At 40.5% G+C, this 23,466-nt stretch overlaps 1 protein-coding gene across 1 annotated transcript in view; it reads left to right on the top strand.

Annotated features, from left to right (window-relative positions):
* The first annotated feature begins 922 nt into the window (after nucleotides 1–922).
* ube2f (ubiquitin-conjugating enzyme E2F (putative)) overlaps nucleotides 923–23,466 on the top strand; it is a 53,269-nt gene continuing 30,725 nt past the window's right edge. The window contains exons 1-5 of the mRNA XM_047371654.1: nucleotides 923–1,161; nucleotides 6,762–6,931; nucleotides 9,436–9,465; nucleotides 10,860–10,925; nucleotides 20,084–20,151. Coding sequence (XP_047227610.1) covers nucleotides 6,817–6,931; nucleotides 9,436–9,465; nucleotides 10,860–10,925; nucleotides 20,084–20,151 — 279 coding nt within the window. The 5' untranslated portion in view covers nucleotides 923–1,161; nucleotides 6,762–6,816. The remainder of the gene's footprint in view (nucleotides 1,162–6,761; nucleotides 6,932–9,435; nucleotides 9,466–10,859; nucleotides 10,926–20,083; nucleotides 20,152–23,466) is intronic.

Raw genomic sequence — 23,466 nt, 5'->3', positions numbered from 1 at the left:
GTGCTTGTCACAGTAAACAATTCAAACCTAAAACTGAACTATTTTGGTATTAATCAAACAGGTCATGTAGACCCAAACAGAGCACAGTGCGGTAAATGTTGCATATTAAGTTTAATTCAGTAATTAATTAATTGCAACAAGTCTCCTTTAAATGTGCGTACACACGGTTCCACGCAGAACAGCAGCTTTACAAGCACTCAACATGGAAATAAGGTTTATAAGAACTTATTTGAGCTGTGGCTGTTAGAACTTATATATGTCATATTTTGTGTTTGTTGTGGGCCTAAATGCAGGGAGGAGTAAGGCAGTCTCATGATAAAAGCTTCAATATTTAATGACTAAATTAAAAACTCCTTACAAATACAGAGGTGTGCAGGGAGGCAACAGGGAAACTGGTGTTATGTTGTGCCAAAATTTCCTCTCCAGATGTGTTTCTCTAACTGTTACTGCATTTTTCTGTCACATTTAAACTCCATGGTGGCCTCAAGTCAAGCCATATAATAGACTAGCTCCATTTATAGATACTTCCTCTGTCACAGTTATTATGTGTCACCAGGGTTCAACATATTCACATGCTCGACCATTTTCAAATAATTTAACTTTTCTACATTGTTTATTTTTTAAATGATCCAGTCCACAGTGTGTGTTAAAAATATATACTTTTAGTTGGTTTGATGTAATATTCATTTCTTAAATGCCTTGTTTTTATTAGCTTTAAGCGGAAAACATAATTCTGTGTATAATTTATATAACATATTTTACTTAGGGAATTGTGTTACTGAAATGAATGACCTTTTCATTAATATTGAAATGTATTGAATATGACTGTACATCATTTGATTACGGTCAACTTTCTTGAAAGGGACTGAAGTTGAAGCGCCGCGGAACTATTTATCTTTCTCTGTGTATCCACACGGACAACAACAACAAGAACAAGCATTTGCTACGCTTCCGTTGCCCATGACACCGGAGCGAAGTTCTGACAGCTGATTCCTAAACCGGTTTCCAAGCACTTGCAGATCCCCGGGTCCCGGTTTTTGAGTCGTTTTCCGTTTGGAGGCGTCTGCTGCTGCCCAGCTGCGGTGTTCCTGAAGGCGGGTTTACCGGAATACAGCGGCTAATTATGGTGTAGCACAGAGCGTTAGCTCGGAGAGACGGAAGGTACCAACACAAAGCTTAGACAAAACAATCTCATGCAGTTACAGCTAAAGTTCGCCTTTGAAAAATGAAACATTTTGTCTGTGTTTGAGGATTCATCCTGATCTGGTGTAAACCGCTGCCTCTGTGTATCTATTGCAGCGTTAGCGAAGTGTTATAACGCCAATTTAAAGGAAGTGTTCTGAAATGTGGTGGGGGATTTTCAACTTATATTATTGTCCTGATACTGAGATCCTTCTAGCAGAAGAATAGGTTGTTCTCTTGGGTCATCTCTTTGTTTTTGGACTGTTCGACATTTTATTTATTAAACTACCTATGATTGCCTGAATAAATCAGTTAAGTTCAATTAGGAATATATAGCTGGTACAGTTTTTAGGTTTGACCTAAAAAAAAAACAATGTAGCATGCAGCATGACTCAGCGCTCATCTCTTTAAACTCTGGAAACGTCTTTGGAATACATGTCAAATAAAAGCAACTCTTTTTGACTGTATTGAGCCCTAAAACAAATATTTAAGATGAACATCTGTATTCTACAGCACCATCCAAATTATAGCTGTAATTTAAATTAAATTGTAATTTTTGATTAACTTTGTCTCACTCTTGTGTTTTTTTGTCATCACTCACTGTGAGCTTCAGCATCTTGATCACAAAATCCTATATCCGGTTTGGAAATCAGGCACAGTGGAAGTTCATTCAGCTGGCTAAATATTAGCTTGCAGAGCATGAATGTATTCTGCTTAAATATATATTAAGTACAGCCTCTGAATACAAACGTCATTTGTTCCAACGGGCCATTTGTATGTTTGTATGTGGAAACACGTTTACCCAATAAAAATGTCGGAAAACAAAATAATTTGTTGCTCATCCTGATTAAAGGAGTCTCAACACTCAAAACGGGTCATTTTCAACATAAAAGAGTTATCAGGGCTATTTAAAAGCATTTTTAGAAGCACTGAGTGGTAACGTGATAATGGAACAATGAAGCAGTTTCTGTGACCCGCCTACTACAGATGATGGAAATGATTGAGAGGTGCGTTTGTTTTTGGACAGAGAAGCCACTTTCATTTTGACTTTCCCGGGGAAACTCTTTTGTGTCTGATTTTTCATGACTAAACGCCATCACTCTACTTGATTTTTAACTTTTAAAATCTTAACCACTAAATTCTTTATCACGTTTGGACATCAGATGCAGTTAAAGTCCATCCATTGGCCAAATATAATAGAATGCAGAGAGATAATATTTATATCATTTCAAACAGGGAGTTCGAAATGTTGAGGTTGTAAGCAGTTATATCTTAGCTGCTGTGGATAGCTCTGTCGACATCTTAATTTAGTATAAATCCTGATTAGTTGGTCCAGGAAGCTGAATCTAAATTCAGTACAGTTCAATTCAAAAATACTTTATTAATTCAAAAGGATTAGAAGACTAGTAAACAGTTTAAGAGTTAGTTAAGTTAATAGTTTAAGAGGGTCAAACACCAAAGTAGACCTCTATTCCTTTACACCGTCAAAACCTTACACCACTTGCTCTTATATTTAATAGTTACCCTGACTGGGAAGTCTTAACATTTTTCACACAAACAGTTCCAGTTCCCGTTTCACACAGGAAGACCATTGGCAGCACACCACCTCCTACTCACATTTCCTGTGTAAATACACTGACCACAGTTTAAAGGTGCAAAAACTGCTTTGAATATGTTGAGTTGGAGTTGTCTTTAGATATTAGAAGTATGCTTTGGTCTTGGTCTCTGCATGTGGGACCAGCTAATCTGGATTTGTTCTAAATGAAGAACTCATAAGAGTTATAACATATAGATATTAACTGCTCATAAGCTGGTTACTGAAACTGTACTTTGAAAACCCCGAGCATCAACATTAAAATACATCAAGGATTAAAATAGCTATGCAACACTGTTGGGTGCAAATGCAAAACCAGAGTGTGGCAAAGTTTTCAACAGAAATCATTTTTTTATGGCAGTCAGGCTGCAGTCACTGCCATTGTTACTATATCTATGTCTGTAAATATAAAAATGGTTAGTTACTTCGTCTAGACAGAAGACCAATCACAGGCCAAACTTCGAAAGCCATTTAGAAACTCTGGAAAATGATTGTACAAGATCTCCTTTTAAAAACTCACCCCAAAAATCGTGCTATTTAGAAGCTAAACAACTAAATGCTAAAGTGTTTGATTCTCATGCCTGTATGATAACTTCATATATGCTCAATTTTTTGTTTTCAACTTCTCCCGTTCAGGAACATCTGTGCATAAACCTGTTGTTACCCCCCTGCAGCATTTTGACTAACAACCAAGTTAGTCAGTGTTATGGAAATATGTCAGAGTGCAGTGAGTGACAGCCGAGGCAGGTGGGCTCTGATTCAGTCTCAGTGACACACATTTCATGGCCTGACAGACAACTGATACCTTCACTCTGCTTCTCCCTGAGACTGCTCAGCTTGTACAGATTCCTGTATGCAGATTCCTGTATATTAATTAGCGGTTCACACACTGAAGCGAGTAGTTGCATTTAATATTCTGGGAAGAACGCACAGTGCCTTGCAAACGTGTTCCTACCCATATAAACTTCAAGTTTAGGAAATAATGAGTACTTTAAAAGTTTGATGTGCATTTGTATTCCGCCCCCTTAAGTAAAGACTTTGTAGAACGTCTCACTGCAGTTACGGCTGCAAGTCTTTTGGGTTATGTTTCTACTAGCTTTACACATGTAGAGGCTGAAATGTTTCTTCATTCTTTGCAAACTAGCTCAGACTCGGTCACATTGGAAGGAGAGTGACTGTGAACATTGATTTTCAAGTCTTGCCACAGATTCTCAATTGGATTCATGTCTGGACTTGGATTAGGCCATTTTAACACATATTAATCTACAACCAGCTTCCTCGTCACTGCTGTAAAAAAAGCTTATCCACAGAATTATTCTGCCACCACCATGTTTCCCTGTGGGCATGGTGTGTTCAGCGTGATGTGCAGAGTTAGCTTACCGCCACATAGAGTGTTTTCTTTGCTCTTTATGAAGCTGTTTGTTCAATCATTTTCTCTAACAAACCTCTGAGGGATTGACAGAACTACCGTGTTTATACTGAAATTACAAGCACTAGGACGCCGTTTAATAATTAGGTGACCCCTGAAGGCACATTTAGGTGCATCAGAGTAAAAGACGCTGAATTCAAATGCACACCATACTTTTCAGATGTTTTTGTTGTAAGAAGTTGTGAAATTCATTGATTATTATCCAGCTGCTTCATGTGTATGCACTGCTTTGTGTCGGTTTAAAACACACTGAGGTTTGTTCTTGTAACAAACTGTGGGAAAGCTCAAGGTGAAACGTTTTGTAGGATGCTGTTTCCACTGGGCTCAGCAAAACGTATGTAGTATTAACATAGCTACATCAGCCTATTGTTTTTTTTTGTTTGTTTGTTGTTTTTCAACTTTATGCTATGTATTATGGTGAAGTAAAAGAAACCGCTGCTCCTTAAATACAGCATTTAACCTTAATATCCGCCCTAATATCTCATAATCTAATTGCATGGATATGGGGATTTCTGCACGGCTTAAGCCCCGGTTTATTACTCTCTTGTTTGTGGAAGGTAAGCATAGAACAGCTTTGCTGAGGAGACTGTTCATCCAAAAAGCAATGGAAAGCTATACCACAGCAAGTCTTTACTGCACACTCTGCACATGCACTACGGGTCAGAACCTCAATCTATTTTTGGTTAGTTCAAACATATTGGTTGTGTGGGATAAGTGCTTTGGGTATGTTCACGTCTTGTTACGCTCAGCCACCTTTGTTCAGCCTGTGTGAGCCACAAAACAGAAGTGTCCCTGGCTTAATTGGTACATCTTTATTGTGGCTGATATGGTGGGACTGCTGTGTGATAAGGGCTGGAGAAACAGTCTCAGTGAAGCAACTGTGTCACCCATAATTTCCCCTGACTATTTTATCTGTACAGCTCCCAGAAACAACAGACTCTTTTCATGAGAACATGGACACAGTTACAGAAGAAGTTTAATCTTTACCTGATAATATTCAGAGCTGCTGGAGGCAGAGAAACTGAAAGAATTAACAGCCAGATAAAGAAAGAACAGTCTTAAGAACTTTGTTTTTAACATCTATTCCTTCAGAAAGTGGCTCTAACTGCAAATCAGAGAATTTATGATGCATTTGAGGATTGAGGAGATTTCCAGTTATTAAAACCTGTCACCAGCCAAATAAAACAAAAGGTAATATTTTCACTCAGTGTTTAACATTATGCTTCAAATAACGACTGTTGCTGTACTGCAGAAGAGAAGGGAAAATTCATGAAAGCTCCCGCTTCCCTTGCACTTGACCCTCCCTACCCCCAAACACCCACTTGTACCTCTGGTGTAAAATGTAAAGTGTAAGAAGTCTTAAAACAACTGTAATCATTTTATGGCAGTAACGTAATCTCACACTGAAAAATGTAGATAAATCCAAACCATAATTTGATTACATTTATTCAGTGCGGGGTAAAAAAATCCCCTTTATCAAGTAATTTGTTTTAATCAAATTAAAAATTGCAAAACAGTGGTCCAAAGGTCCTTCACAGTGGCACCAACAACAGTTCCTGTACAATTAATGAGGCCCCTTTCTGTTAGCCACCATTTATTCTGACCCACAAAGGTAACAAGAAAACCTCTAAACTCTTCTGTGTGAGAACTGCAGCAAGGAGGCACGACTTCAGGTCACCAAGTCTCCATAACAACCACTAGACTACATGCATGACGATCTACATGCCAACATGTTGCTTTTGAGGAATGCAAGGAAAAATCTGTTTCTGTCCTACCCTCATAAGAGGAAACATGTGGAGTCATTCTTATTCTGACATTAAACTAAATAGCAATATATAGAAAAGCCCCACATGCCCACCGTTATGTAAGGCAGAGGATCTGTGGTGCTGTGGGCCTGTTTTGCTTCTGAAGGCATTGTGACCATGTTAGTGTGTCAGAAAAAAGAAAATGGGTTGCCGTTGGATCTTTGAGTAGGACAAAAAGCCAAAACTGGACAATTGAACACAGCAATGGTTAATAATCATCCAAAGCACACTAGCAAGTCTATCTCTGAATTTCTAAAATAAATTAGCCTATCCAAAGTCTTAATTTTAGTCCAATTGAGATGCTGTGAGAGGCTTTAAACAGGCTGTTAATGCGCAAAACCTCCTCTAAAGGGTCTGAATTAAAACATTTCAGCAAAAACAGTGTTCCTTTACAGTGATAAAAAATACATATTTGCAGTTATTGTAATTGCTTGATGGCTGATATTGGTGCTCAGGGTGGAACAACATGTTAATATGTTGTTGTTTTCTCGTAGCGCCAGGTTGATTTGAATTGCTGTTCCCCTTCATAAATGAAATCCTTATCTGGAAACTGCAGTTTGTATTTACTCAAATCATCTTCGTCTGACATTAGATTATGACCACAAACATTTAATGGTGACAAACAAACTGAAGAAATGTGTAAGATGACAAATCGTTTTTCACAGCACAATTTGACACATTAAGCCAATACTTGAATAATATCTGTGTTGACTATGATGACATGAAGCATTGTGATTTGTTTTGTCTGCAGATTTTTGACACAGTGTGGCGTAGTGCAGACCGAGGCGTGCCGCAACAGCTTAGTCATGCTCACACTGGCCAGCAAGTTGAAGAAGGAGGATGGAGGAAAGACAGGCCGTGCCTCTGGAGCCTCTGACTCCACCCACAGGGTCTCCATCAGGGACCGCCTCCTGACCAAAGGTACCCAAGACTTTTCGTTAGGTTATTGCTTAACCTGTACTCTAGAGTAGCATCTTGAGACTGGCTGAATATTTCAGTTTTAGTTTCCATTGTTCTCTGTCCCTTAACCTGCTCTTTGCTTTTGCTTATGCACTCACCTCTGAATCAGCACTATAAGAAGTAACTTCATGCAGGTTTTTATTATTAGGCCGTTCAGTATCTGATTTAGTTATAGGTGCCTATATAAGCACACTGTTTGTAATGAAGTGTGTAATAAATATTGAACTAAATATTTGGGTAAATAATTAAATATATAAATAGGTCATAAAATAATTAAGGAAATTATTTTTTAAGTTAGTTAAAAACTTTTAGATTTAATAAAGTAAATATTTAAATAGAATTTTAAAAAAATGCATAGTGAAAAAATAACTTTTTTATTTAAATGAATTTATGTAGAAATAATAGAATTTATACGAGTAAAAAGTACATAAGTGAATAAATACATATTGATATAAAAAATACACATTAAATAGCTAAATAAAAAGGTAAATTGAAATGGAAGTCGGTGTGGAAATGAATAGATATTTAAGTAAATAAATAAATACTTTATTTTAAGAATAGATTCTTATTGAAAGTATATGTATGATATTGTTGGTTCATATTAGACTGAAATACAGTATATTGCTTGAAGTATTTGCTCACCTGTCTCGACTCGCATATGAACGGAAGTGGCGTCCCGTTCTTAATCCATAGGGTTCAATATGACGTTGGTCCTCTATTTGCAGCTATAACAGCTTCAACTTCTAGGAAGGTTGTCCACCAGGTTTAGGAACGTGTTCATGGGAATTTTTGACCATACTTCCAGAATCACATTTGTGAGGTCATAGACTGATGTTGGACAAGAAGCCCTGGATCTCAGCTCCCCTCTAATTCATCCCAAAGGTGTTCTATCTGGTTAAAGGTCAGGACTTTGTGCAGGCCAGTCAAGCTCATCCACACCAGACTCTCCCATCCATGTCTTTATGGACCTTGCTTTAAGCATTAGTTTACAGTCATGTTGGAGGAGGATGGGGCCATCTCCAAGCTGTTCCCACAAAGTTGGGAGCATTAAATTGTCCAACATCTCTTGGTACGCTGAAGCGTATAGAGTTCCTTTCACTGGAACTTAGTACTGTTCTCATGGCAACCGCCAAACCCAGGCTCGTCCATCAGATTAACAGATGGAGAAATGCAATACGTCACTCCAGAGAACGCGCATCCACTCCTCTAGAGTCCAGTCAAGGTGTGTTTTACACAACTGCATCCGATGCTTTGCATTGCTTTTAGTGATGTATGACTTGGATGCAGCTGCTTGGCCATAGAAACCCATTCTATGAAGCTCTCTACGCACTGTTCTAGAGCTAACCTGAAGGCCACATGAAATTTGGAGGTCCTTACTGATTGACTCTGCAGAAAGTCGCTGATCTCTAAACTCTTTGCAAGTCAGCATCTGATTCCCCCATTTCGTCAGTGTACATGGTCTACCACTTCATGGCTGAGTTGCCGTCATTCCTAATCGCTTTCACTTTCTAACAAAACCACTAACAGTTGACTGTGGAATATTCAGGTGGCGTCCTATCACAGTACCACGCTGGTATTCACTGAGCTCCTGAGAGCGACCCATTCTTTCACAAGTGTTTGTAGACCCAGTCTGCATGTCTAGGTGCTTGATTTATACGCCTGTGGAAATGATTGGAACACTTGATTTCAGTTATTTGGATAGGTGAGCGAATAGTTTTGGCAATATGCTGTAGAAAGTTTATCACAGAGAACTAAAGTTTATCATTAAAAAGGCATAATTTCTATGTCGACTGCATGTTGTTAGCTTCATTAGGTGAAACAATAACTCTGTTGGGAAGCTCTTAATTAGCTTTCTGTTGTAGGTGGAAGGAATTGAAGTTATAAAAACAAACTAAAAACTGTTTTCCCCTGAGAATCCATTTAATTAGATGTATTCCTAATAAATATATTTAATTGAATCAAATGAGAACAGCAGCATACAGGGCTGAAAAGATGTTTAACAAAACAGAACCTAATAAAAAGAGCCAGCAGCAGAAAATCAACTCTGCTCTATTTCCTGCTCATGCTTTCATCTTTTGTCTCACTGCACCAGTCACTTTTCTTCCACCGCTACATTATGCTGTATGCAATATTTTTTTTTTCTTATTCAGTTTCCTAGTTAGACATTATGCGGGAAAACTTCATTTCGGAAGCAGAAGTGTGGGAGTGTTAGTTCTCAGTGCTGTTGGCCTAATTTCACATTGTTCCAAACACTTTGAAACGTCAGGGCCCACAGCGCTCAAAGGAATTATCCCAAACAAGCGAAATCAAACAGAAAGAGACATTTCACATCTGTTCATTTTAAATCCAATCTACACTCACACAACAGATTTATCCATATAAACCTCAGTTTCAAAGATCCTCAATATTTAGCTTATTTGTTTTTTGCTTTGTTCTAACTCAGTGTCTTCTTTTTGTCCCAACAGAAGTTGCAGAACTTGAAGTCAATCTCCCTAGTAAGTATGCATGCATTATACAGCTTTATATTCTGGTCAAGGCAAAGTCACTGGGACTGGGAGTAGAATAAAAACATCGTTCTTTCTTTCTGAATTAAGGGACATAGGAGGCTGTCAAAGTTCAGATGCTCTTCATCTTTCCTTTTAGATGGAAGTCACCTTCCACTTCTTTTTGTAAACTGGGGACATTTATTGTGATTATATTACTTTCTTTAAGTAACTGCAAAGTCTATTGGTGTTTGTCAACAGCCTAATCCTTACAACATTATTTCTTTCATAAACCCTGACATTCTGCTGATCTGTATTTACAGCGACTACCTTCATCACATTCATTATTAAGCAGAAAACAACTTATTGTATCAACATGTGTGCAGTAGGTATGGAGGGGATCGTGACTTGTTTTCTTACTGCCTTTGAAAATTGTGGTTTTCTCCAAAATCATTAAAATACATTATAATCTGACATTTTACATGAGAGTCAACTGGAGCAAACCAAATGCAAACTTATAATTGTATAATGCAAACGTTTCAGTAGATTGTATACAATTAAATTAAGTTATACTGGACATTTGAGTGTTTTTATGACTATTTATCTCCATAATACAGGAAAATACCTAGCCACAAAACTGATGCAATAGTTAGATATACTGGTACAAACTGGTTTGTTTACAGGTACAAAATAGAAGTAGTATGGGGCAAAATAGCAATGTGTTAGTACAAAAAGGGTTTGCGAAGTGATGATGGGTAAGACATTCTGACACTCTCTTTGACATCAAATCCCCAAATCAGTAAAAATATTTAGCCTTTTTGAGTTATTAGGGTATATTTACATTCACCCAGTTATATTTTTGGCCCATTGCACTATTTGTGTGTTACTCTGTAAACCAAACAGGGGATAGGGAAATTAAATGTATTAGTCTTAAAATATTGACTCCTGTTTCTATGTGGCTTTAAGAGAAATTTGATGGCCAACATTGTTTCTCTCCAATGTCTTTCATTTTAAAATAGAGGCTCAGCTTTGTGTTTTTAAGCTAAACTGAACACAGTTTGTCCTTAAGTGGTCGTTGCTGCACTGTTCAGGTAGAGTACACAACTTAAAACACATCAGTATGATTTTGAAAAAAGGCACTGCAATTATTAATTTTTGCTTGCAGTACCTATCCTCGAACACCAGGGGGGAATGTGGTGCCACAGGGACACCTACAGGCACTCTATGAATCTCTTCAGTGTTAACATTAGGGATAAACTGGGGTTTCAGTGGGCTTTAATAAAAATAAAAATGTGCTAAATGTGTGCAGATTTTTATACCACAAAGACATATTGCTGCGTATGATTCAGACCTCTGACTCTAAACGCTGTCATGCTCTGTCCCACCACTGTCTGGACTGTGTGCAGGTACATGCAAAGCAAGTTTCCCTGATGAGAATAAGCTGCATCACTTTCAGCTGGCGGTGTCTCCTGGTAAGAGAAACATCATTTATGTAATAGAATATCTGTTTTTCTGTTAATACTTTTATATTTAACATCTTTTATTTTCATTAAACTGAACAAATGAAACCTTTAAATAAGAAATTGTAGCATGCCTCCACATACACTCATATTGCACAGAAGTACTTTATTAAAGGTTTCTCTCAAGTTTAAGGGAATTCTGTTAGGTGCTAAGAGAGAAAGTGCAGCTGTTAGCGGTTTCCGTTCTAATTCTGTGTGCGTATTCTCATTTAACGGCTCTGTATTTCCACATTACCATTGCACTTTGATTAGCCCATTGTGAAGTCTATTGTGTTTGCTCAGCAGCCTTCCAGGCTAAGTGGGCTACCTATTGAGTGGTGTACAACACAAACACAGCGGTGTGGAATTACACAGGTCTCTGGAGGCCGTCTTACCTGTCACTTCCTGTTCGCCGCCTTCACAGGGAAACTATTACTCAGTCTAAACCCAGTGTCACATTCTCCATTACGCGCATTTAGAGAAGCTGACCAGCAGAGAGACAGAGAATTGGTGGAAAAGGCCGCTCTTATGTTCTCTTTTCTTCAGGTCTTGTCGCAGGTTTTCTGTAGGATTTAGGGCTGCGAACTGCGATGGCCAAGAAAAAGGTTGATTTTTGTGTCTGACAAAACATTTCTGGTCATACTTCTTTTGCTAGTTCATTTTTTTGTGGAGAGACAGAATATCTTGGAATTTTTGCATGCCTAAAATGTAAAAACTGGGCTTATGTTACTGAGTGATCTCCTACAACAACCAGCATCCTGGCTCCTACTGATTAGTTCTGTACCCATGTTGCACATAAATCAATCAATTCATCATTTACAGATACTCCTCACCCTAACTTGTTATGTGTATAAAACAAATCAGTCCAGAGAATCATTATATTCCATTCTAACCTCCCCACCACCGTAAACAAACCAAGGAGCTGTCTAAGGACATTGTGGACAAGATAGTAGATCTGCACATGGCTTAAAGGAGATCCAAGAACATCAGCTAGAAGCTTGGTGAGAAGGTGACAGTTGCTGGTGTAAATAATGGTAAATGGTAGAAATATAAAATAACCGTCAGTCGCCCTCAGTCTGGAGCTCCATGCAAGTTCTCATGGGATGGGAAAGATCATGAGAAAGTTACCCCTCCTCTGTCCTCAGCTCTCTGTTTGATTACACATGCATCTTTGTAATGTTGTCTTCTCCCTGTCACCCAAACCTGCACCATGACTTTAGATTCACTGTCAGAAGAACTTGGTAAGCACTATCCACAGAGAAAAAGCATCGATTAATGAAAAGGACTGTTGTTTGATATGGAGATTGAGTTCACAGAGAAAGATTGCCGCCCCCCCCCCCCCCCCGGCGCAGCTGTCCCACCTCCGTCCCAATGCAGACCACCATCCTACGCTCCTTTCTCCCTCCTTCAGACTTAATCTTCACAGTGTTTGTATTCTGTTCCTGTTCATACATCCTTTATCCCGCTATACTTATCAGTCCACCAGGTGTGTTTATTTTCAAACATGCTGTATTCATTTATTTTATGAAGAAGCTCTTAGAACATTCAAAGATGCATGTGTTTAGAGAACAATATCTGCAATCTTAACCAGTAGTCACATGATGTATGTCTATGATGCTAATTGACATTATTTTGTCTGTCTCAGGTCTCTTAATTAAGTTGCAGTTGATGTTTCATCAGTTTTATCCGCAGTAGAAAGTATAGGGAAGCTTGCCCCGGGGTGCAGGCTGTCTAGTCTGACTTGTGTGTTGAAGGTAAAATCATGTTGACTTGTTATGTAGAGAATACTCAGCTTACGGCTATGTGAGTTCTTCTTATGTCTTCTCTTTGTGTTCTTTTGTTCTGTGTGTTCATGCTCCTGTTATTGTTTGCATATCTCACGGCTATCATGGGCTCTTTACTCTTAACTCAGCATTATTCTTGTAGGAAATAAGAGTGTCAGAACTGGCTCATGGGGTTTTTATTCCAGCTCAGTCATAATTAAAACTGTCTCTGTTCCCTTTTATAAAAACAGCGGGATTGAGCAGATTATTTCTGTCATTTTTGATCATCTGATTCAAGATAGCTGTTTCCTCAGTAACTTTGCACTTTTCTGCTTTGTTTAAACAGCACCTGGTTTAGGTTGGCATTTATGGTCTGTATTCAGGTGCATGTCCTTTTTAAATCAGCCCACCACTTTGGGTTAATTTAATACGGTGGATGGATGGATGGATGGATGGATGGATGGATGAATGGATGGATGGATGGATGGATGAATGGATGGATGGATGGATGAATGGGTGGATGAATGGATAAATGGATGGATGATGGATGGATGGATGGATGGATGGATGGATGAATGGATGAATGGATGGATGGATGGATGAATGGATGGATGAATGGATGATGGATGGATGGATGATGAATGGATGATGGATGGATGATGGATGGATGATGGATGGATGGATGGACATTCAGAAAATCAGTTCATTTGTATTGAGACACCTAGGTCAGTACTTTATACACACCACAGGAGGAGCTACAAGTCTTCTTAGACATGTCTCTGCCAGCTTTGCAAACGTGGAGACTGAACATTTAACCAGCTAGTCATTGAAAAATGGCTGATTCTCAGGCAGATTGAATGGAGAGGCTCTGTGAACATACATTTTCAAGTCTTGACACAGATTGCCAGTTGGAATTTGGACTTTGACTGGGCCGTCCTAGAGCATGAATATCCTTTGATCTAAACAACTCCGTGGTTTCTCTGGCTGTATGTTTAGGGTCGTTGTTCTGCTTGATGGTGATCTTCAACTTCAATCTCAATCCTGTAGTAGGTTTGCTCCGTATTTAGCTCAATCCGACTTCCCCTCAGCTTTGAATCAGCCCAGGTAAAGCATCCTCTCAGGAGGATTTGACCAAAACCATGTTTCATCATGGGGTCGGTGTGGAGTGCATCTGATTGTCCTGTAAATAGATTCTCCCACCTGAGCTGTGGATCTCTGCAGCTCATCGAGGGTTACCATAGATCTGAAGGCTTTCTCTGATTAATGCCCGGCCTGACAGTTTAGGTGGATGGCCATGCCAGCTGTATTTACATAGAGATTAAACTACACTCAAATAGGCTTTATTTACCAATGAGGAGACAACTGTTGGGACTTTATCTAGAGGTAACACATTTAAATGGACTGAATACAAGTGCATGCCACCTTTTCAGTTTATTTGTTTATACTTTTAAAACCCATCATTTTCCTTAAACTTCACAATTATGCACTGCTTTTACGAACATAAAGTAAAACCATATTCAGTTTAAAAAAACAGCAGGAAAAAGCCAATGTTTGTTAAATCCAACCCCATTTAACTCCTCCAGTATATCCATAATGCATATTCCAACTAGAATATCTACAAAATCTCAACATATAAATATTTTTAGCTCTAATTTATCTTCCATATCATATTTATCCAGTTTACCCCATCTGTAATTGTACCTTTGTAATTAATTCCTTACACAGTTAGCTCCATCTGTATTTATATCCATGCACTCTCTACAAAGGTGTCCCCAGCTATCATATAACCAAACGGTATGCTACCTGGATCCCCACTTAGTGCTCAAAACTCTGCTGCATTCATATAATTTGCAATAGTGAATTTTACAGTTGGCCCATTCTCCTCACTGTTGTTCTTGCTTTTGGTTTTGTTAAATGTAGCTTTCTCCTTAGCTCCTAACCACCCCTTTCCTTCAGAAAGAAGCAGGTTGATTTTTTTTTTATATTGTTGATCTATCACATTAGACTCAAATAGAAAACGTTAAGGTTGATGACTGTAATGTAGAACAAATGGAAACAAGTGGAAAATTCCTTAGGTGGGAACACTTTTGCAAGGTACTTTATGTGCTTATATACCAAACACACATGTATTCACAATCATTAAATTCAAACAGAGAGTCTTTAAGGTAAATGTGTTTTATTACACTGTTGTTACACTGATGTGCTCTCACATGAACAGAGGAGGCATGCAGGAAAACGTCACAGTGGTAGACTTGCAGCTGGAAACCTGCCCTCACAGCATGAAATACAGGCAATGGTTTGAAGCAAAGATCAAAACAAAGAGAACATGATGCACAAAAGTACAGAAAATCATTTTCCTTCACCTTTCCTTGATTCCTTCACACCACCGCAGATGATGGATGAAGCTTTCTGTGTGGGGTATTTATACCACGTGTTTCTGAATCAATCCAACTATTGATAAGTGGGTCTGAAGAATCATACTGGTCAGCAGAAAAGTGTATAAGGCAACAACTCTTAGAGCACTGCACACTCTCAGCTAAATGTCCCTGGAGACTTCCTCTAACATTTGCACATGGCCTCACTTCCTCCGGGTGTTTTAGAAGGAGACTGTGTTGGAAATCCTCATGAGAAATTTTAACATTTTTGGAATATTTTCAGAATAATTGAAGACTCCAGTTCAGAAATGAAAACATTGTGCAAGTGAACAGAAAAAACACACTTTACTGCATTTATATGCTGTTCTAATGGTCACTTCCTAGTTCTCCCAGTTCAGTCTGTTTTTTTTTTTTAATGCAACAGTTCTGCTTTGCGGTGTCGGACCTCTGTGTCTCTGAGGATTGGGGACTCCAGCAACACTGCAAGGTGAATGGGTTCCGACCCATTGTTCATTCACACTATAACTAGGACACTGGTGAAAGATAGACTGGACAGAAGACTAGATTTATCTGTGTGTGAGATATGTCTTTCTGCTTTTTTGCATGGCAATAAATGGTGTATGGTTTTGCATATTTCAACAAGGAGCTGCAGACTGAGTGTATGTTTGGAATGTGCAGCAAGAGGTTGCATTTAATTAAAGTATTTTAGTTAAGTGGAGCAAAAGATGAAAAGTACTGATAATTATAGCCAGAGCTGTGTCTGATAGATACTAATCCTCTACAAATATCATCGGTTCGCTCGTTTACATCTTTTCAAACTAAAAGTGCCGAAGCTGTGGTGTTCTGGAGTGTATGTGTTTGTTTAGATTTCAGATACTTTCCAAGAAAACCTCCTGTTTGAATGATGCTGGTGTTTTGGGGGCCACATTTCACAGCCCACTGCAGACATTCAGATGTTAGACGAGTCAGTACAGCTCTGGTGAGATGTTTACACACCCTCATCAGGATTTTCATTAGGAAATATTATGACACGAGTTAGTCATTCTATAAAGTAGCAGTAAACTCTAATTTAAGATGCTTATAAACTGTTGTTTGCATTAAATCACTTATAAATGCTTTGCTTATTTTTAAGCATATGATTTGGTGCCCTTACTGTGTGCAGTATAGCTGTACAGTCCTACTACTGAATATAACTGTAGTCATAAGGTCGCCTCTTTGATATTGGGTACGTTTTATTTTTAGAGCAGTGTTTGTGTTTGGGAAGCTCTGACCGTACGCAGTGATAGAGTTATAGTCAGAAAGACAGATGTTTTTAATACCTTTTATAATATTATTGTGTTCACGTTTCAGGTCCTAATTGTGCCTAATTGTCATTAACATTTTTGACCTTTTAATGGTTTTATCTGATTGTTTTTGGGTGGGTGATCGTAAGGTTGAATGGGATAATGCAGGGCTACCTCTTGTTTGTGTCTTATGAATGAACACTGCTAAAATAGTGGGATATATTTAGAATAAGGATTAAATTGTAGGTTTGACTATGATTATACACCATTAGTGGCCTTTTAGCATGTGTTATTTGTTGTTTTTTCATAAATCAGCTCAAGAATTGACTCATAATATTAATTTTGATGATATAAGTAATTTTCCTCTAGTTGTAAGTACCATAGAAGCTTTTTGAAAGCCTTCACAGTGAATCCTCTTTTGACTTGTATGATTTACTTATGAAGGGCATAAATTATTTATATGCTTTGTTGCCTCTCTTTTGTCTTGCTAAATTCAAACAAAATAAAGGAATAGACACATCTCTGTTTGAAAAATGCAGAAGATACACTGCTACTTTCAGTTAAACTTTTCATTGTTATCCTTCAGGCCAACTGTTTCTCTTATAAATATGTGCTGCAGAGCGCACTCGATAACAATAAATATCAAAACCAGTCATACTATGAAGACATCACTTTGCCTTATGCTCACTGCCTAAAGGAGGAAGTCACAGATTATTAAGTTAAGACTTGCAGTACTGGCAATACTGTAGTTATCCACCAGCCTGTGAGGAGTAAGCAGAAGATTTTCCAAAGTCAAATGCTTCTTAACAACAAAGACTGATTGTTCCTGCCTGCCGCAGACAGTCATGAATTGTTCATCACTTCTTACTGAAGCTGTTATACAGAGGATCATCATGGTTTTGTCCCTTTCTCTTGCTTCTGTCTTTATTCATCCATCGAAACTTTAGTTTTGATCCTTTGGCATCTCCTTTTCTTACCCCTCAAACACAGGTTTTGGGTTCCTGGAACACCTTGAATTTCAATTTCAGTCTTTATCAAATCTTGATAAATGTGGGAACAAATGTAAAAAGATAAAAATCGGAGCTTCTTGAAGTAAGTCCAAGCAGATTTAAATTTTATGGTAAATGCACCTGTATAGCGCTTTATCAAGTCCCCAGAGTCCCCAAAGCGTTTTACACTACAATCAGTTATCCACCCATTCATACACACATTCACACACTGACAGTGGTGAGCTACAATGTAGGCACAGCTGCCCTGGGGCAAACTGACAGAAGTGAAGCTGCCATACACAGGCGCCACCGAGCCCTCCGGCCACAATCAGCAGGCAAGTCAGGTGAAGTGTCTTGCCCAAGGACACAACGACTGAGACGAACAGAGTGGGGGTTCAAAGCGGCAACCCATTGGTTACAGGTTAAAATTTAAATTGAAGATTGTCATAGTTATCAAAATGGCAACCTTAAAAATATCATAGGGTTAGGTATCACTATCTTTGGTTTTTGTTGCTGACTAATAAATTTGACACATAGTCTCAGATTGATCTATGTGATACAACAGAGGAAGACCAGGGCGAGCTCTGATTTTTAGGCCATAAATCTTTCCTGCTGTTTTATTTACTGTACTTACTTTGGGTTTGTCTTCAGTGTTTGCTGTTTACAGCCATGTAAAAATGTTTTTTCAACCAAAAATTGTTACAACTCAGAAAGAGTTGATCACAACTTTATAATTGTTGATGGAGATTAGTTTTTTTTTTTATTGAATATTCCAAACGTTTTGACCACAATTTATTTTTTTGATTGAGATTAGTTTTTTGTTTGATTGAATAATATTGAGACAAATTTACCTCCATATTTTTGTGCTTTCCGAAAAAATGTCAACATAAAATAAAAACCGAAAAGGTAAAACAGGAAGGCGTAAAGATAAAGAGAAAAGATACAGAAGTCATACAGCTGTAATCTAGTGAAACGACTCAACAGAACCAAACGCAAGCTTTCTGTTGCTGCATTTATCATTCATTTAGGTTCTTGAATGTCATTTAAACTGTTTCTCATTTCTTGTTCATCCTCACTCCCCGACTGCGCTTACTCCAGTAAGTTTACTGTGTTCAGTGTCTGACCCAAGGACAAGTCGATGACTTCACCTGTTCCTACCCTGATCTCATACCATTTATACCGATCTACTTAACACTTGGGTGTCAATTTATTTCCCTTAGTAGTTATTTTGGTCATTTATAAAGATAAGTAATCCAAAACTACTAAAAGGGAAAATATCATTTTATTTATTGTATTTTATTTTCTGATAATTTGATGTGATTCACTATTTCCATCGATTGGGTTTCTGAACACAGTTTGGGTCCATTAGCGTCTATAAAATATGAGAGGTTATGACCCCTGATCATGGTATTACTGGAGTCACATTTCCTCCTAGATACATTTACTTTTCCTTCCCATAGAACGTGCTTCTGTGTTCTTTTTGTGTCTCTGCTCTGTTCTCTCAAACCCCCAGTCGGTCGTGGCAGATGGCCGCTCACACTGAGCCTGGTTCTGGTTCTGCTGGAGGTTTCTTGTTAAAAGGGAGTTTTTTCTCTCCACTGTCGCTACATGCATGCTCAGTATGAGGGATTGCTGCAAAGTAAGCACCAGTGACTGTCCACTGTCTCTACATGCTCATCCAGGAGGAGTGAATGCTGCAAGTCACTGACTGGATGCAATCTGCTGGGTTTCCTTAGATAGAAAAACTTTTAATCCAATTTGAATAAATAACTGAATTTGACTGCACAGTTCAATGATTAGGATTAATTGGAATGTATGTCGCTGACTTTGTGAAGTGCCTTGAGACGACATGTGTTGTGAATTGGCGCTATATAAATAAACTGAATTGAATTGAATAGAAGACTATCAGTAGATCATGGAAATCACAGAACTCTTTGATTTGAAACGTCTCCAAGGTGGGTATGAATTGAAGGTTGGTACAGAACATCCCGTGGCAGGCGGAGCCTTGTTTTTTGGTTACGAAAACACCAAAACTACCCCAAAAAATGGAGACGTGGCAAAATGAGCTCCACCCCACTTCAGTATAGTCTGAGGTTGGGGATCAAAACACCAATTTAATTGGAAAACAAAACCAAGGTTCTACCTGCTGTGCTGCAGCCACTTCATGTCAAAATGGTCAATTTCATTCAGCTAATTAGGAAGATTAGCTTTTTAGACTCAGGGAGAAGAAGTAGTCTGTGTGTGTATGTGTGTGTGTGTGTGTGTGTGTGTTTGCAGATGGCTTCACAGAGACTTCTGACAAAATAAACAGAAATAGGTTTGCCAAATTAAAAATGTTCAGCTATCCTTACGGTTAGATGCAGTAAAACAATAATCACCACAACAAATTATCTTAGTCTGATCCCAAAAGCTCAAATTCTCATTTTTAGTTGAAGGATCATTGTTGGACAGTTTTGTTGTAAAGGAAAGGAGCTTTGGATGTGTGGTTTGGAGTAATTTAAAGTTTCTTTTTTTTTTTCAAAATAAAAACCAGAGTCTGTGGGTTAAAAACAAACACTTTAGATGAATAAAAATAGCACTTTTTGTGTGATTTTGTTGAAGCTGATCTTTTGGTATAAAGCTACATTTAACCTTGATAATGACTGAATGGTGTTGAGGAATATTAATTTATTTTTTGTAAAAAGGACATATTTATGCCTGTTTGTCTTTGTCTCTCTTCAGATGAGGGCTACTACCAAAGCGGAAGGTTTCAGTTTGAAATAGATGTCCCCGAAGCCTATAACATGGTGGTGAGTAGGTTACATACGGTTTTAGGCGTGTATCTGTTGGCTTTTTACATTCATGTAAAAAATGAGCAAACCCCACCAAAGCCTGTGTGTTTTTTCTAACATATTTGGATATATAAATATTTAATATGGATTTCAACAATAGTGAGGAATTCAGGTAATTAAAATAAGCAATTAAAGCTGAAGACAAGCCTTTTTAAGTTGTACCCCAAAATTTCATGCTTAAATGGGTGAAATGAAACACAAGCTTGTCGCATCAGTTGCACATGATTACAACAGAACTTCATTCATTTGCATTTTCAAGGTCCCCCCCCCCATTTAAACCTCAGACATTTATTCTAGTCTTCTCCTGAATGTTTGCATCAGAGTGATACATACACACATGACTGAAACAACTGATGCCTTCAGATAGAAGATAGTAGGAGCTTTTGGGTTTGGTAAGGGATCTACAGAGGTCTCAAGAGAGTTTTAAAACCAGCCATTTCCCTGTATGGAGAGAAGCCTACAAGTAGAGGGCATTCAAAATGTGCTCAGTTGTGGCTGTGGGTGCAGGTGAATGCTTGTGGGATCAGAAAGAGACTGCATGACTTTAACTGGGAGGTGTGCCAGGAGGAAACTTTTATCTTACTCTTACTCTTCATCTTCCGCTTATCCGGGACCGGGTCGCGGGGGCAGCAGACTCAGCAGAGACGCCCAGACGTCCCTCTCCGCAGACACCTCCTCCAGCTCCTCCGGGGGGAGCCCAAGGCGTTCCCAGGCCAGCCGAGAGACATAGTCCCTCCAGCGTGTCCTGGGCCGTCCCCTGGGCCTCCTCCCGGTGGGACGTGCCTGGAACACCTCCCGAGGAAGGCGTCCAGGAGGCATCTGGAATAGATGCCTGAGCCACCTCAACTGGCTCCTCTCGATGTGGAGGAGCAGCGGCTCTATTTCGAGCCCCTCCCGGATGGCCAAGCTCCTCACCCTATCTCTAAGGGAGTGCCCAGCCACCCTACGGAAGAAGCTCATTTCAGCCGCTTGTATCCGGGATCTCAAACCTTCGGTCATGACCCAAAGTTCATGGCCATAGGTGAGGGTAGGAACGTAGACCGACCGGTAAATCCAGACCTTCGCTTTTCGGCTCAGCTCTCTCTTCACCACAACGGACCGGCACAGCGTCCCCCATTACCGCGGCAGCCGCGCCGATCCGTCTGTCGATCTCCCGCTCCATTCTTCCCTCACTCGTGAACAAGACCCAGAGATACCTGAACTCCTCCACTTGAGGCAGGAACTCCCCTCCAACCTGAAGAGGACAAGCCACCCTTTTCCGGTCGAGTACCATGGCCTCGGACTTGGAGGAGCTGATCTTCACCCCAGCTGCTTCACACTCGGCTGCAAACCGCCCCAGCGCATGCAGTAGATCTTGGCTAGAGGGGGTCAGCAGGATCACGTCATCTGCCAAAAGAAAAGACGAAATCCACTGGTCCCCAAACCAGACCCCCTGCGGTCCTTGGCTGCGTCTAGAAACCTGTCCATAAAAGTTATGAACAGGACCGGTGACAAAGGGCAGCCCTGCCGGAGTCCAACATGCACCGGAAACTGGTCCGACTTAGTGCCGGCAATGCGGACCAAACTCCTGCTCCGCTTGTACAGGGACCGGATGGCCCCTAATAAAGGGCCCCCAATTCCATAATCGTGGAGCACCCCCCACAGGGCATCACGAGGGACACAGTCAAATGCTTTCTCCAGGTCCACAAAACAAATGTGGACCGGTTGGGCAAACTCCCATGAACCCTCGAGTACCCTGTAGAGGGTATAGAGCTGGTCCAGTGTTCCACGGCCGGGACAAAAACCACACTGTTCCTCCTGAAGCCGAGGTTCGACTATCAGCCAATACCCTGGCGTAGGCCTTACCAGGGAGGCTGAGCAGTGTGATCCCCCTGTAGTTGGAACACACCCTCTGGTCACCCTTCTTATGACAGTCTGCCAGTCCAGAGGCACTGTCCCTGACCGCCACGCAATGTTGAAGAGGCGTGTTAACCATGACAGCCCCATGACATCCAGAGATTTGAGGTACTCGGGGCGGATCTCATCCACCCCGAAGCCCTGCCACTACGGAGCTTTTTAACCACCTCGGTGACTTCAGCCTGGGTGATGAAAGAGTCCAATCCCGAGTCCCCAGCCTCTGTTTCCACCAGGGAAAGCATGATAGGAGGATTGAGGAGATCCTTGAAGTACTCCTTCCACCGCCCGATAATGTCCTCAGTCGAGTTCAGCAGCCTACCAACCCCACTATAAACAATGTTGGTGAAGCACTGCTTCCCCCTCCTGAGGCGCCGGACGGTTTGCCAGAATCGCTTCGAGGCCAACCGGTAGTCCTTCTCCATGGCCTCACCAAACTCCTCCCAGGCCCGAGTTTTTGCCTCTGCCACAGCCCAGGCTGCAGCACGCTTGGCCTCACGGTACCCGTCAGCCGCCTCAGGAGTCCCACAAGCCAACCACAGTCGATAGGACTCCTTCTTCAGCTTGACAGCATCCCTTACTGCCGGTGTCCAGACCTTAAGGCCGCAGCTACGGGCAGCACCATCGACAACAGATGCGGAGAACATGGTCCACTTGTACTCTATGTCTCCAACATCCCCTGGAATCTGGTCAAAGCTCTCCCGGAGGTGGGAGTTGAATACATCCCTGACCGCAGGCTCCGTCAGATGTTCCCAGCAGACCCTCACTATGCGCTTGGGCCTGCCAAGTCTGTCCGGCTTTCTCCTCCTCCAGCGGACCCAACTCACCACCAGGTGGTGATCAGTGGCCAGCTTAGCCCCTCTCTTCACCCGAGTGTCCAAAACATGCGGCCGAAGGTCTGATGATTCGACAACACAGTCGATCATTGACCTACTGCCTAGGGTGTCCTGGTGCCAAGTGCACTGATGGACACCCTTATGTTTGAACATAGTGTTCATTATGGACAATCCGTGACTAGCACAGAAGTCCAATAACAAAGCACCACTCGGATTCAGATCGGGGAGGCCATTCCTCCCGATCACGCCTCTCCAGATGTCACTGTCGTTTCCCACGTGGGCGTTGAAGTCCCCCAGCAGAATAACGGAGTCCCCGGGAGGGGCACTATCCAGCACCCCCGACAGGGACACCAAGAAGGCCGGGTACTCCGCACTCCTGCTCGGCCCGTAGGCCGAAACGACAGTCAGAGACATGCCCCCAATCCGAAGGCGCAGAGATGCGATCATCTCATCCACTGGGGTAAACCCCAACACGAGATGGCTGAGCCCTCTCCCCGTGGGCCACTCCAGAGTAGAAGAGAGTACAGCCCCTCTTGAGAAGATG

The sequence above is a fragment of the Girardinichthys multiradiatus genome, chromosome 7, assembly GCF_021462225.1.
Source record: "Girardinichthys multiradiatus isolate DD_20200921_A chromosome 7, DD_fGirMul_XY1, whole genome shotgun sequence".
In the NCBI taxonomy this organism is placed as follows: domain Eukaryota; kingdom Metazoa; phylum Chordata; class Actinopteri; order Cyprinodontiformes; family Goodeidae; genus Girardinichthys; species Girardinichthys multiradiatus.
This window is presented reverse-complemented; position numbering and strand designations above follow the sequence as displayed.